This window comes from Lagopus leucura, unplaced genomic scaffold (assembly GCF_019238085.1).
Source record: "Lagopus leucura isolate 7727_CA_CO unplaced genomic scaffold, USGS_WTPT01 Super-Scaffold_100157, whole genome shotgun sequence".
NCBI classification, from domain to species: Eukaryota; Metazoa; Chordata; class Aves; order Galliformes; family Phasianidae; genus Lagopus; species Lagopus leucura.
This window is the reverse complement of record NW_024962334.1, coordinates 33136282-33150611: the sequence shown is the minus strand read 5'-3', so window position 1 is coordinate 33150611 and position 14330 is coordinate 33136282. Positions and strand designations below refer to the sequence as shown.

Here is a 14330-nt window from a genome sequence, read left to right as displayed (position 1 = left end):
CTGCAAAAAAAGCCAGAAGGGAAGACAAAGCGAGGAATGTCTTGCAAAAAGAAAAATAAAAAAAGTAATGTGAGAAGCAGTTTATTCTACTTGTAAAAGCTACCTAAGAGAATTGCCTATTTACAGAATTGAACTTAGAATTTGTACACAAGTTTCTTATTGTTGCAGCAAATAATGAAATAAAATTTTAATAGCTGCCTTTACTGCTAGGTGGATCAACAAACTCCAAACGCACTTATTGTTTAAATCAACTCTGAAGAGGCTCTTAAAAGCAATAATTATATTCAATTACCACAGGCTTCAAATGTACCTGAGAAATTTATCTAAGAAAGACAGATAAATCTCTCATAAAACAAGTAAGAGATTATACACGCACAAGCAGCCAAGAAATAACAAACATCTATTCAATAGGAAAGTGATTTCTAGTCCATTCCTTTTTTGGATGCAACTATGTAAGAAGAGCTTTTGTATTAACTCACTCATCAGTTCACTCAGTGAGTTTACACTGTAACATGATGGCTTTTATCCAAGCAGCAGGTAAACTCCACAGAATGAGTGGCCATAAGCTCATGCTCTGGCATCATCTTTGTTCCTTCTTGTACCCAAGATTACAGTTCTGCATAATATTATGTATTTTACAACATAAAATAAGGAAACAATTACATAAAAGAATCCCATGTAAATCAAGTAGTATCTCCTGGCAAAATTCCAAGGAGGTTTTTCTTTCTTTTAGAGACTTTAGTATGAATTCTCATGACAATTTTTGTTGAACTACATTTTATCCCAATTCCATATGGAAGACCACTTCCAGACATACACAGCTGCATACACAAAAATTAGTCAGGACTTAACAAGAAATCCAATCTTTCTAGACATCATTCTTTTCCAACCAAAGTTGACAAGCAGAATCAAACTGACTGGAACTGTGACCCCAAATTTGCAATTTTTGATAAGTTATTACATTTTCTAATGTATTATACTGGCCTGTATTAAAGTAGTTTTAGACTGACAGCTAACTTGGAAAACCGTCCCCAACCTGAACACCAACAAAGAAGCAGAAAATTAAAAATTTGACAACAGGAACTCTACACTGTCTGTACACCACTGATATTCAATGACATGTTTTAAGTACATTAAGGAAGAACCATTACAAATCAAAAAAAAAAAAAAAAAAAAAAACCAAAAAAACACTATGACTACTGATGGGGGAAAAGGAGCAAACAGAAATTCTATTGGCCCAAAGTTGAGCAGGGAAAAAATTGCTGCTTCATGTCCAAGCACAAAACATCTATTGGTTCTGCACTTACTCTCACTATTTCAATTTCTTGCCAAGCAGAAGGAAGTTCACAGTCAAAAGTTGACACAGATACTCAGGTAGTACAAATGAGAAAACATCAGAAAGACCTACAGTTTGACTCTTTTCATACACTGGTAAGTAGGAAGGGAAAAACGTGTGGAACAGCAATATTAGTGAGTGAGACAGATAAGGAAAAGACCAACATATTGAACAGGAAAAAAGACTAGAAAGACAGGAAAAAGAATAGAGTATAATGTGGATTTTTCTGTGAGAGGAAAAAAAAAAATAAAAGCAGAGACATAAACTGGGGAAAAAAGAAAAAAAAAAAAAGACAGGTTACAGAAACAACATGACATGGGCTGGTTTCCCTGTAGGAAATGACATGTTCTGGGCTTTTTTTAAATATAATGAAGTGCATTCTTCTTTTGCTCCTATGTCCACCAACCATCATGGAATAACGTAAGAGAAAGAAACTAGAATTAAAAGGAACTGCACAAAAAAGTGTTAATAAAACTACTCATAAATTGAGTTCACTGCCTACAAAAAGGAAAACACAAAAATACAAAGGAGGGAGTAGTTAGGTATCATGGGGAAAAGGCAGTGCAAGTGGAAGACCAAGTAGAAAAAAATAAGCTATTAGTATAAAATACTAACGATTTTTTTAAATAGTCTTGCCACACTTCAAAAAAGATTCCATCTCACTGACACTTATTTTGGAGCAGTTATTCTATTTCTTCTACAGGCAATTAATCCTGCTAAAGGAAGCATTGTTTACAAAAGCAAAAGTCTGCAAGATTTAGCCTTAATATATTGGTACTGCTGTTCTTGTTTATGAAGTTCTTATTAATAATTAAAACAGTAGGACTAAGTGGTAATTAATATTAACATTTCAAATAAGGTGTAATAATATTCTTACATATGGGACATATTTCACATTGCTTTCAAAATAAACCATTATTCAAAGATATATAAAGCAGTATTTTTAATTAACAAAACAGTCCCCCCTCTGTATAAGAATAATCAGACACTGCAGATAACTTTGCAGTTTAACTGAATAACACAGCTTTCTTAATTCTTGAACTCATCATTGATACATGGAAGAAAACACACAACATTACAGTAGCTATTGATAAATTTTACGTAAACTGCATTTAAAGAACTGTAGTTTTAGCTTATTTAAAGCTCACAAGTTTGCAAATATACACATTGCATACAGATAAAAAGACTCATAATTATACCTTATTGTAACGATCATGAGGAACGGACTGCAACACAATAGGTTCCATTGTAGCGACATTCGCAAACTGCACCTCGGGAATGTACAGAGCACAAACCACATGAGCCCAACCTACAAAAAGTTACAATTGTATTTAATTTTAACATTTTCTAGAAGCTCAAAGGACATTTCAATTACTCTACCAAGAACCTCTTACAACACTCTTCTCCATTAACTATTTTAACAGTTTAAAACATTGCAGACCTAAATGGCTTAAATCACGTTCACATTTCATTTTATATTACCCAAAGTTAAGATGAGCTGTAAAATATTTTAAGTTTATTGTGTGGAGAATTCCTAAAAATAATACTTCATGAACTGCAGACAGTAATGATTCATACAAACACAAATGAAAAAGCAGTTTCTTTCTTTAAATTACTTGGATTACCACAGAAGACACTTAAAAACTATGCAAATTCCCACAAAAGAAAAACAGGGTCTGAAGAAACTATTCATGCAAGCCTTACTTTCGTGTAAGACTTTCTGTGTACACTTTTTATTCAAACAAAACCATTCTGAATTGACTAGACTCATCTATTCTCTCCAAAGCAAGAAATCCCACATCATGCGCACACACACACATAAATATATACAAAAAAAAAAAAAAAAAAAAAAAAAAAAACCACATACCTATGATTTTTTTTTTAATTTTCCTAGTTTTGAAGATTTAGACAACTTACTTATTCTAACTAGATCAACTCCTACATCCAGTCCTGTTCTAAGCCACTGACCTGGGGCTCAGTTACTCACCTCATTGTACTTTAGCAACACTTCAAGAAATAAAAGTTCCTAAAATAGCATTAGGAATGGTGGGGAAAGGGGGGTGGAAGGAAGAAAACTCCTCAGAAAGAAAACTACTGATTTCAGGCTTTCCTTCCATGCCAAGATTCTGAGAGTTACAAGCTTGTTCCAGTAGAGACTACTTTGCCACAAGTGTAAGAAAACTGTCCATATTCTATGCTTGGGTAAATTCAGCAAAATTTAACCCAATATCAGAAGCAACTGTGCTGCTTCATCATCATATTCATAAATTCTTAACACAAGGAACAAGTATTCGACTAGTAGAAGAGTAGAGAAAATGAAGTACAAACTGCCATTTTGAACCACTTTTTAAAAAATTTTCTACAGACCATTTTAAAACTATCACTAACAAACTAACAGAGAAAAAAGAACACAAAACACCTATGAACACCTCAGGTTGTATGTTCTCTGTTTGATATATCTTCAGAGAATTAGTGTTCATAAGGATTTTCTTAAGACTTGCACACTGCCCTGAGCCACAGCCATCTTACTAGAGACAGATAAGGAAACGTTAACATGGTGTTAAAGGTGGATATTTCTCTTTAAATCTCCTCCCCTGAAAAAGTATTAATCTAATAACCCACTAAACCCACAGAAAAGTGACAGACAGTGTCTACATAGCAAAACAAATGACATACATCAGCACTGACAAACTTCTTGGAAAAGAGATTAAAAACTGCTCAAGGAACTAAGGACCAGGGACCTTCTCCACCTGTTTCCAGTATCTTCTTCAGATCCTAAACAATCTGACCTTTGCAAAAAATGACAACTTGCCCAATAAGAAATTAAATCACAGGGAAGGTTGCAGCATTTTTATCCCCATCTACAAGCCACAAATGCCTAAGCCTGCATGACCTCTCACTGGGACTCAAAGAGTCCATGCACCAAGCTACTTAAGTGTTACTTTGTCCAAGGTTTCACTGGTTAAGAAAGACTGAAGTATCAGAAAGCTCATCTGGAAGAACCAAAACCAGCACACTCAGGAGTTCCTTCCCATGAAAGCATGGGGAAGAAATTCTTCCCTCACGAGTGTTGCTGAGGACTGGTTTCCTGAAGAGGCTGTGCAATCTCCATCACTGGAGAACTTCGCAAGGTCTGTAGACCCCTCCACAAAATTTATCAGTTAAGGGTGGCCAGAGCGTTCAGTTTCACCACAGAAAGACAAAACAGTAGTGGAAAACAGAATAGGAAGTAAACAAGATTCACCTTTTTCCTGAACACCAAAAGATTACTCAAGACTATTCCAAAGCATGAAACCAAGGACACCCGAAGGGAGCAAGTGTGACAGCTCGCTGTCTCAATGATGGAAGAATGAACTACTATTACTAGCATACAAGTAGCCTTTATTTCCAACCTTCTGGAACCAAGAGACTTTTGACTGCATAACAAAGTGAGAAAAAGCCTCCCCCATCCTCCTAGGGAGGAAAGTGAATGGCCAGGGCTTTGCTTCCTGCTCTACCTCCTCCTTATGCCTTTCAGATTTTTAAACTCTAGCACAGAATGCAGAAACAAAAAAATTCAGTATCATCTTCCCCAAGAAAACATCTCAAAAGTGCAGTCATAAGGCTACATACTCATGTGCTTATTATCACATGTGGTTTATTTCAGTTCATATTAGCCCAGGCTTAAAAGGCAAAATGAAGCAACACACAAACACACAAGACTGTTTAGCCAGACAGAGTAGGCCACTTTCATTGGAGAGCTCAGACTCTCCTAGTTGACAGGACAGAACCCGAATATTCCCCTTCCTTGTCAAGTACTTACACCATTCTGCTGCCTGGCCCAGAGAAGCTGCTACTCCCTTCCCCTTTAGACAACTCAGAGACTCTCTTGCCATCTTCCAAGCTGAGTAGTTTTGTGTATTATTTCTTACTAGATGACAGAGACACTTTTTTGCAAGAATAATTAAACATTCCAAACAGACACCCACCCAAATGTGTGCATGTATACAACTTGCTGAAGAAGCAAGCATTTTTATCTGGATTTATAATATTTAAGGCCACATTAAAGTCACATTCTTCAATTAGCTCCATACATAAGTCATAAACTTCATATAACTTATTACAATATTTCTGGGCAACTATACATCTTCCACTCCAAAAAAAGACATAATTAAATTAAATTGAGGTTTCCCAATGCTTAAGTGTGAAGACACACATCTCAAGGGTAAAACAAAAACAAAGCTTACTGATGACAGCCAAGTTAAAATATATGTTCAATATATTTCAATTGCACTTTCTAGCTTTACTTACTCATTACTTTCAGTAACTTTAGGAAATTCTAACAGAAATATTTATACATATCCACTTTATTTTATAACGTAACTCAAGTGTAGCTATAACATTTTTCCACGTTTAAAAACAAGCCCAAGATCTACTTCAGTAACAATAATGACAAAAACAGTAATTTCAAACAGCAAGAATTGAAAATTAATGCCAAAAAGCCTTCAAAATTAAAATATATCTTATGAAAGCTTTTTACTTGAGCCCCACTGCCACCATTTTTTCTTTAAGTATCTGTCAGAAAAGAACACTGAGATTTGCCAATTTTAGGTTTTGTCCTGGCATGTCAAATGCTTAATTACAAGTCAGAATCCATCCTCATTTTACAAATCTTTTGCTGAGATTCTGATCTCAGATGCCTAACTAATTTTCACCTCAGTGAAAACTTTCTAACATTGCATATTCAAAATATTTAAGTATGTAATATTCATTAACATTCAGTGTAACAGATCTCGAGTTCCAGAGCCTTAACTAGAAGTCTGTCATCCCAACAACAGCAAACAGGTAACTATTTCATCACTAGTTAATAAAAGCTGTTGCCAACACATAATTGTATAGTAACAACCAAATTCTCTTACAGTAATAATCCACCCTACCACTCAAATACAGAGAAGGCAGAGTGCTAACAGTTGCAGAACAGGCTCTGGACAATCAATGCCAAAGGAGCACAGCAGAGCAGTAGTAGCCAGAACCATGAAGTCACAGAGAAGTCCAGCTGCAATGGCAGCCTGGGGCCCAAAACAGAGCTCTGTGATGTCATCACCATCTCCTAACTCCAATCTGACCTCTGAATAAGATTTGCTTATGCATTCTGTGAAAGTTCCTAAAGAGTCCATTGTATTTCACCAAGGAATTTTATGCCATCTGTAACTTTAACTCACTCCTAACCAAAGTGAACACCATTTTTTAGCACAGAAAAAGCTTTCTTTGTTTGAAACACTATTTTTCTTATTAGAGTCACTCTGGGTTGTAGCTTACGGACACACCTCAATCCATTTCAACTGTGAGCTGTCACGGGAAGGTAAAGTCCCACCTCCCTCTCCCTGAAGTACAGCTTGCCATATACTGGGGCAGATAAAACTGTATTCATTTCATTACTAACCCTGGGGCAAGACAGCAATTTACCCTGTGGTCACATCAGCAAGCTGATGAAAGGCATGCTAAGGTTTTATGTTTACCATAAACAAAAGCACAGGTGAAAAAACAAGCCAGCACAGGAAAAGCACAGCCCTCTCCTTTCTGCAGAGGTCTGGGAACTGCACCCCAGGTTCTGCTGCCAGCACATCTGCTGGCTGATCCCAAAACTCTATCCCAAAGCCCCATCCCACCCTGAAAGGTAAAGCCAGAGAAGATGTGCATAAGACCAGAATTGTTACTATATGCTATGGGGAAAGATTAAGTACTATTTTGAACCCTTAGTCCAAATGCCTCATTAAAACATTCCATATACCTATATTCCTTTCCCACAAAGGTAACAAAACTTGCAAAAAAGATGAAGCTGCTTAAAATACTGCAGTTTCCTTAACCTTGCAAACACTGTTTTAGAGATTGCTGGAGCTAATAACGTGGCATTATTCACTACACTGTTTGATCCACTTCTTGAAAAGATAGAGGAAAAAGGATGCCCACACTAATTGCTGCAGATCCCTCCCCCAGCAGCTGACAGCCAACTTCATCACCAGTACGCTGAATCAAGTGACAATTTCTACTAAAAATAACACTAATAAACCTGTTATCTGTGAAGAAAAGGCTCCGTTCCACAGAGCTTTACTACAGAATTTCACCTAAATCTGCATTTATCAATACTTGCTCTTCAATTAAAGAATAAGTACGTATGAAAAATTCTCGTTGGCTCTTCGTTTGGCAGCACAGCAAATAGTTTGTTTCTGAAGCAGCTCCAGCTTACATCCCACTGGTCCACTAAGTAAGCCAACAGCTTTAATCATCTTATCTTGCATGCTACGGCATTAATGAGTCTCTTACTCCTCTCTAAAGACATTTTATACAACAAAAGGAAAAAATGTCATAAATATTTATCTAAAGCTTTCTCTAATTTTTTTCCAGGTTCCCAGTGTAGTTCCTTACATTGCATTTACTAGTAAAATAATTAGTAAACATTTAATTTTTTATGGTAATATTAACGGATTATATGGTAATATGTGTATTTGTTAGTAAAATATTTTCATTTTGCTTAGATAATATTACTGCCTTTTCTAGTAAAAAATACATATGCTAAATCTTGCAAATCTCTGTAAAAGGACCTGAACATTTTTATGTAAACATTTCTAGCAAAATGCATAAGCCTAAATATATAACATTATACCATCCATATTCTTAAACATGAATACCATGAAAACACATCAAAACAGCAAACCCGAGAGCGAGAGCTGCTGACACCAGTAACGCTAAGAGTAAGAAAAGCTGGCATGTGGTGTTTTTATAGACTTGGGGGATCCCAACGCTGACCCAGGGGATGGGAAGAGGGCCTGAAGGATGACATAAAACCACTGCATTGTTAGCTGGCCTTTTCCCAAGCAGCTGCATGAAAGAAGCCTTGGTGAAAAGTCGACACAAAGAATGCTGTTACACAGCATTCCTCATCATCAGCCAGTGGAATCAGATTTCAAAGCAACAAGTCGCACACCAGGCTGAAGCCTCTCCGGCTCAGAGAGAAATGTGGACAAAGATTACTGTAAGAGAACTATTTAAACATCCAAAAAATATATCCAACGAACAGCGTGCTTGGGAAAAAAAAGAAAAAAAAAAAAAAAGGAACAAGTGAGCTTTTTTTTAATGTATTAAATGTGTTTTCACACTTTGCCCAACTCCTAAGCCGCATACAGAGAACAGATACTGCTACAAACAGCTTAATTGCTCTTTCAGTAGCCTTCTTACACATAAAACAGCAATCAATAAAGAATTCCCACATACACCACAGTTTTTTTCCTCATTTTCAAAACCTTTCATATTCAGTTATGTATTTTAAACCACAATGATGCCCCTAAATGAACACTACTACCACCAAATGTAGCACAGGCTTTTGTTCATAAGCATATTCAAAGACAAAAGTTCATTGAAGTTTCAGCTCAATTCTACTTTCTTATTTTCAGTAAAAAATAACAAAATACAGAATTTCTATAACTGCAGACAGTGACCACAGACTTTCTAACGCTTTTGTAAATAGTTTCACAGGCTTCAGGTACAGAGAAGATCCTTTTCCCCCACAACACATTAAGCAGCCAAAACATTACAATGTATTATTTACACATTCAAAGCCCATTTTTAAAGTTTCTGGCAATCACCCTGACTAGAACCATGCATTGTCCCATCACTATTAACGAATGAATTACATCAAATTTGCAGCTAAATATGGTCAACTCTTCATAATCCTCAGCACATACTCTCTTCACAATAAACCACATCACGGATGTCATGCAGACTGCATGCTATGAAGTGCAACTGTATTGTTTCCAAGACCCGTGCAAGTTTCAGCAAAAGCTGAACAATCATTTTCACACAGTGTGAGAAGAAATCCAACCAACACGTGCGTTCAGCTCTTAGCTGCTCCTGTTCTGTGCCAATACAGGTCTCTGGCAATGGAAAGCCCTGAACGTACAATGAAGCAGCCCAAAGTTCTGGATTCAGCTCAAATCCAGATCAAATTCTCTCTCAGCCCACCACCAACAGGAGCAGCCACTGCCACCAGACCAACAGGAGGCAGCTAATACAGTTGCAGTTACCTCAGGTAACTGAAATTCCCCTATCCCACTCTACCTCTAATTACCCAAATGGTCAAGAGTCAACAAAGACTGTAAAAACAGTTAACACCTCAAAAATTTACATTGCCCATGTATTCTGTTCTTAGAACAGATGCAGAAAACCAAGCATTTGATGTTAAGAATATTCCTCAGGCAAAAATTAATTGTTAAAATTAACACTTGTGTTCCAATTTGAGGTTCTGTCCCAGATTCAATGTAGTGTGAATTGCTAGCTAGTGTTTTGTAATTACCGAGAAAAAATCTGTACCAAAATGTGGTGACCTGTAATCACATTAGCAATCTATGCTATGGAACACTAAATTATACTGTTGTCATTTGGCAGCTTAGATAGATACAGATTTGCTTCTCTAAAACTTCATATGCAGTTCTGGTAGGGATTATGTGTCACTTCGAAGAGGAAGAGAAGCAGAAAGGGGATGGGTCACACTTCCATACAAGGAATACCCCAACAGTCTGGGGCTTCCCTGAAAGGAGACAGAAAAAGAATATGACAAGGGTCTATAAAACCACAAGTGGTACTGAAAATAAAATAACTGGTCTTTGTCACTTCCCTTGACTTAGCAACTGCCACGTGCCATCAAATAAAACTGTGATTTAAAGGACTCACAATCTGCATACTACTGTTACACATCACACTGATCAGCTGTGAAATGTCTTGCTACAGACACTAACACTCTAAAAGAAATGGACAAATTAAGCGTGTAACAGACACATTTAAAACACACCTGATAGATACAACATTTTGTGTTCTTTGAAAACACAAAAAATACCATCACTGGTTCAAGCAGTCCCAAAGCATACACACCTGTAGGTTGGGAACATATTCTGAGAAAGCATGCATGAAATTTCCCAAGAACCAAGTTCATACTGACGAAGAGAGCATGATCCTCTTCTCTTGCTACCACATACTTGCTACCACTTCCAATTTATGCAGAAGATACAGGACAGAACCACACCAAGAATGCCACATTTGTGGTATTGCTGAAAACTTTAATTCCTTATTTACTCTGAGACTGGAAAACCCAACATTACTCCCTTAGCAACTGTACCAACAAGTATAACTAAAGAATTTTAGATATCTCCAAATAGAAATATAAAACATAAAAAGGAAATTTCAAGAAGCAACGAGCTCCAAAAAAATCAAATAAATTGTAACAGATAAGTAAAAGGGAGAAGGAGAAAGAACAAAACACAAAAGAACCTCAAATCACACAGAGAAGGAGGAGTTAAAAGATAGGGAAAAATAAAGACAAATGCACCAAATACAACTATTGCTGTTTTTAGTAACACTTGAAAACAACACAAGTTTGACTCGTGGACTATTCTGTCACAGACAGATAGATGAATAGATATTATAGTGCCCCAGAGTTCTTAAAGACAAGATAATGCCACCAAATAAGAGCCATAAGCTTAGGCTATTTTCAGGGACAGCTGTACATCTGACTTAAGACAGCTTACATACAGGCTACTGCTAAAAGAATGGTCCTGTTCATTCCCTGACATCAGCATTGTCAGCTGGATCAGGGAACTGATTTAATTTAGCTGAAAATGAACACAGGAAACGAAGTTGTAAACACCAATGCCACCACAAAGAAGGAGGCAGTAATGCACACTAAGGGCCCTACTGCAATAACAGTGTCTTACTGCAGATTAAGAAAATCATGGAATCCTAGACTAAAGCTCAGCAGACAAAACACTAAGATTCCAAATGTAAAAGAAAATATAGCATCTTCAATACCCAAAACTAAACACGTTTCTTCACATTAGTAAAAGGCAGATATTCAGAAGACTGTTTAAAAAAATAAGAAAGTTATCATTAACACCAGCAGACCACACGAGTTATCTGCACACTACAACAAAAATTGCATTGGCTTTCTGGTCAATGCTGGTGGAAGAGTTTTAAAAATCAAGTTTTAACCCGAGATTCCCAGGACATGACCTCCTACAGTACTACCCTGATACTGAAATTCTCTGGCACAATCCCTTCTATTTAGCAGTATTTTGAAAGGAAAGCTTCAAGTTAACAACATAGGTTTCCATGCCATAACACCAGTTAGAGTTCATTTTTCCAAGGCTCACACCCCTCTGTAGACCCGTTACTAAAAGTGCAGTTGCTCCATAAAGTCAGATTTGCTGTATTCGGCCCACGGGCAATATCTATTACTGAGGGAGGTTCCCAGACAGTGAAACACAAATTCTCAAGACTTCTCTGCTATCAGCTTTTCACTGATAAAAATCGCCGGTCATGAACATGAAAAGAGGGAAAATACCATTTGTCCAGTGTAACCTTTGCTATTTAAACTTAAGTAATTTCAACCAGATAAAGCAATTCACTTTCAGACAGAAACTCATAATTACAAAGAGTACAGTTGCATGAGAGAATCTAAAGGATGTTCAGACATTTGATGCAAACTGCCAAAATACACTCTCAAGACTTTCTAAAAATTCTTCAAAATTACCATACAGAACAGCAAGGCATTCCCAAACACTACTTTAAATACAGAAGCGGAAAATCCTTCAGCTACCTCACGCTTCAGTTGCCATTTGAAGAAATTAATTCAATGCTGCTGCATATTAACCTGTTTGAGAGGCTTAGTTTTAAGGCTAAAGTACTGTGCTGGCACTCATTAAGGTAGTTTCACTGACACACTAACTTAATACAATCTCCTAACACGAACACCACAAAATTCTCTAACATGTTTAAGATAAGCAGACACTAGAATAGTGAATACCAGAAGGTATGTTATACATTATTGTCAAACATACTGATTAAAAAGGGAAAGCGGAGACCAGTCCAAATACAAGCAGGATCTGGCCTGTGCAATTCAACTGTAAAAGGAACAGCAAAGCCACTGCAACTACAATGCTAAACTGAGATTAAGATAAAAATTAAGTAGAATACTATGTATGCAGCACAGAATCTCCAGAAAACAATTAACATAGACTGTCCAAATGATATTTGCAATCCTGATCGTTCTTTCTCCTCTCCCAAGAGAAAGGTCACAGTATCAAAATGACTGCGCTATTTACAAATAGATGATGGACAGGAATTTAGAAGTATCTAATACAGATAGAAGACAACAATCCAGAAATTACTGGAAAGTTAATTGAAAGATTTCATTCACATCAACCAACTATTACAAAAAACAAGCAAGGCATGGTATTCTGTGGAGATTTCTTTTAGCAGTTCTACTTGGCAGGAGTAGAACTGATGATAACCTGAGTGATACAATTAGAAAGATGCAAGGGACAGGTAATTGCTACTACAACTTTTCAGCTCTAGCTTCTTTGTTACTGAGCCTATTAGTAAACCAAACATGAAAGAGCTATCTTTGAAAATGCACCAACACATTCAGCCTGGCTATAGACATAAAAATTAACTTTCTCCCATGAACGATGCACTTTGAATAGCTTTCTATAAATGTTCAAACTCCAACTAAATAAATATAAAATTTATCTGTTTCCCTTGTAAATTCTTGTGTTAAAATGCAGTTTCTCCTTTACTGTAACTTTTATCTACAAGTAAGTCTAAGAATAATAACTGATGTTCTCAAACTTAAAGTCGTCCTAATCTGGACTACTGCAAAATAGTTATCACTTTCTAAGCTAGTATGATAAACCAGTTGCTAGTTTCCACTGTTATTAGATCCCTACATGTTCTTTTCACAGTCTTATTTCCCTCATACAGAATAAGAGAGTTCACAAATAGTAAGAATAAAACTTACCCCCATTATCTGTTCTCTTTAAAGCACCATCCTTATGAGGGCATAATTCACATCTCTAGGAAAAAAAAGCAAAAATGAAATAAAAAAATGGAATGATCACAGAAGCATTACAAAAGAAACCATACAAATCAAATCTATTAGGTGTCAGTAAAAAAGTAACCACTATAGAAAAGTGAATGGGCATATTTTTCCTTAACCCTCACTGCTGTATTAAAGCTAGTTTGTCACAAACAAAGCCTTCCCCTTTGGATCTTGAAACCGCAGTGTATTTAAGCTATTCACAATTCCACCTCCAAGTTTTAATCCCTGGATTCCACACCATGGAATTCTGGATACATGTCACCAAGAATGGGGCAGAGTGCCTTGACAAGAAACTTGGGCGCAGTCCAAAGACTCCCTACTGTAAGCCCTTCTCCTTGGATCTTTGTACTCACCAAAATGGTCAATCACAAAGATGTGCCACAGATATAATTAGAGCAGAGAACAGCTATAGTAAGAACTGGTTTCATAGTCCCTGCTGACTCACACTTATTCCAGCAAGCCAAAAACAACTTCATTTTCTGTTTCATGAACTGGTCAAAAATTGACTCATCCCTGAAATTCCCGAAGACTGCGTGTCTTGAAACATGCAGCTGGGCATCCTTTTCTTGTGACATACCAGAATGACAGCAGTGCAATCTTTCTGCTGCAACTGTTTCTATCAACTTCCTAACATCAAGCTTAGCACTAAGTTTTCCACAATAGAGTCAATCAATTCCAAATCAGTCCAGAGACTATATAAACTGAACAGGTTTGACACACATTCCACTTAACTGGTCCAGATGATGTGAAAAGCAGTACTGATACAGGAGAACCTATACCTAGACATCATTTTATTGCAATCTTTATGTATTCCCAAATTAGTAACAACCCAAACCGTACCAGTCTAACAAGCTTTTTTAAGAAACCCAGTAACAGTCTGATCTTCAGATGCATCCTTTCATCACACCCTTCAAATGGAGACAGACATCAGTATGGATCTTCTCTGTTTCCTGAGCTGCACAGTTCTCTGTTATCAGCTAACTGCTAAGCTAGCAGATAAAGGAGCCTACGATGCTCTATGTGCCTCAAAAACAGTCTGTGCAGACTTGGGGAATTCCTGAAACTAACACAGATAAAGTATATCTTCAG

The 14330-nt window shown here is 36.8% G+C and overlaps 1 protein-coding gene across 2 annotated transcripts in view; it reads right to left on the bottom strand.

The window, feature by feature from the left end:
* The window catches only part of MLLT10 (MLLT10 histone lysine methyltransferase DOT1L cofactor), a 112626-nt gene that overhangs the window by 80985 nt on the left and 17311 nt on the right, over positions 1 to 14330 (bottom strand). For both annotated transcript variants that reach the window (XM_042889074.1, XM_042889073.1), the window contains exons 3-4: positions 13161 to 13215; positions 2536 to 2645 (exon numbers count right to left, since the gene is read on the bottom strand). In XM_042889074.1, coding sequence (XP_042745008.1) covers positions 2536 to 2645; positions 13161 to 13215 — 165 coding nt within the window. The remainder of the gene's footprint in view (positions 1 to 2535; positions 2646 to 13160; positions 13216 to 14330) is intronic.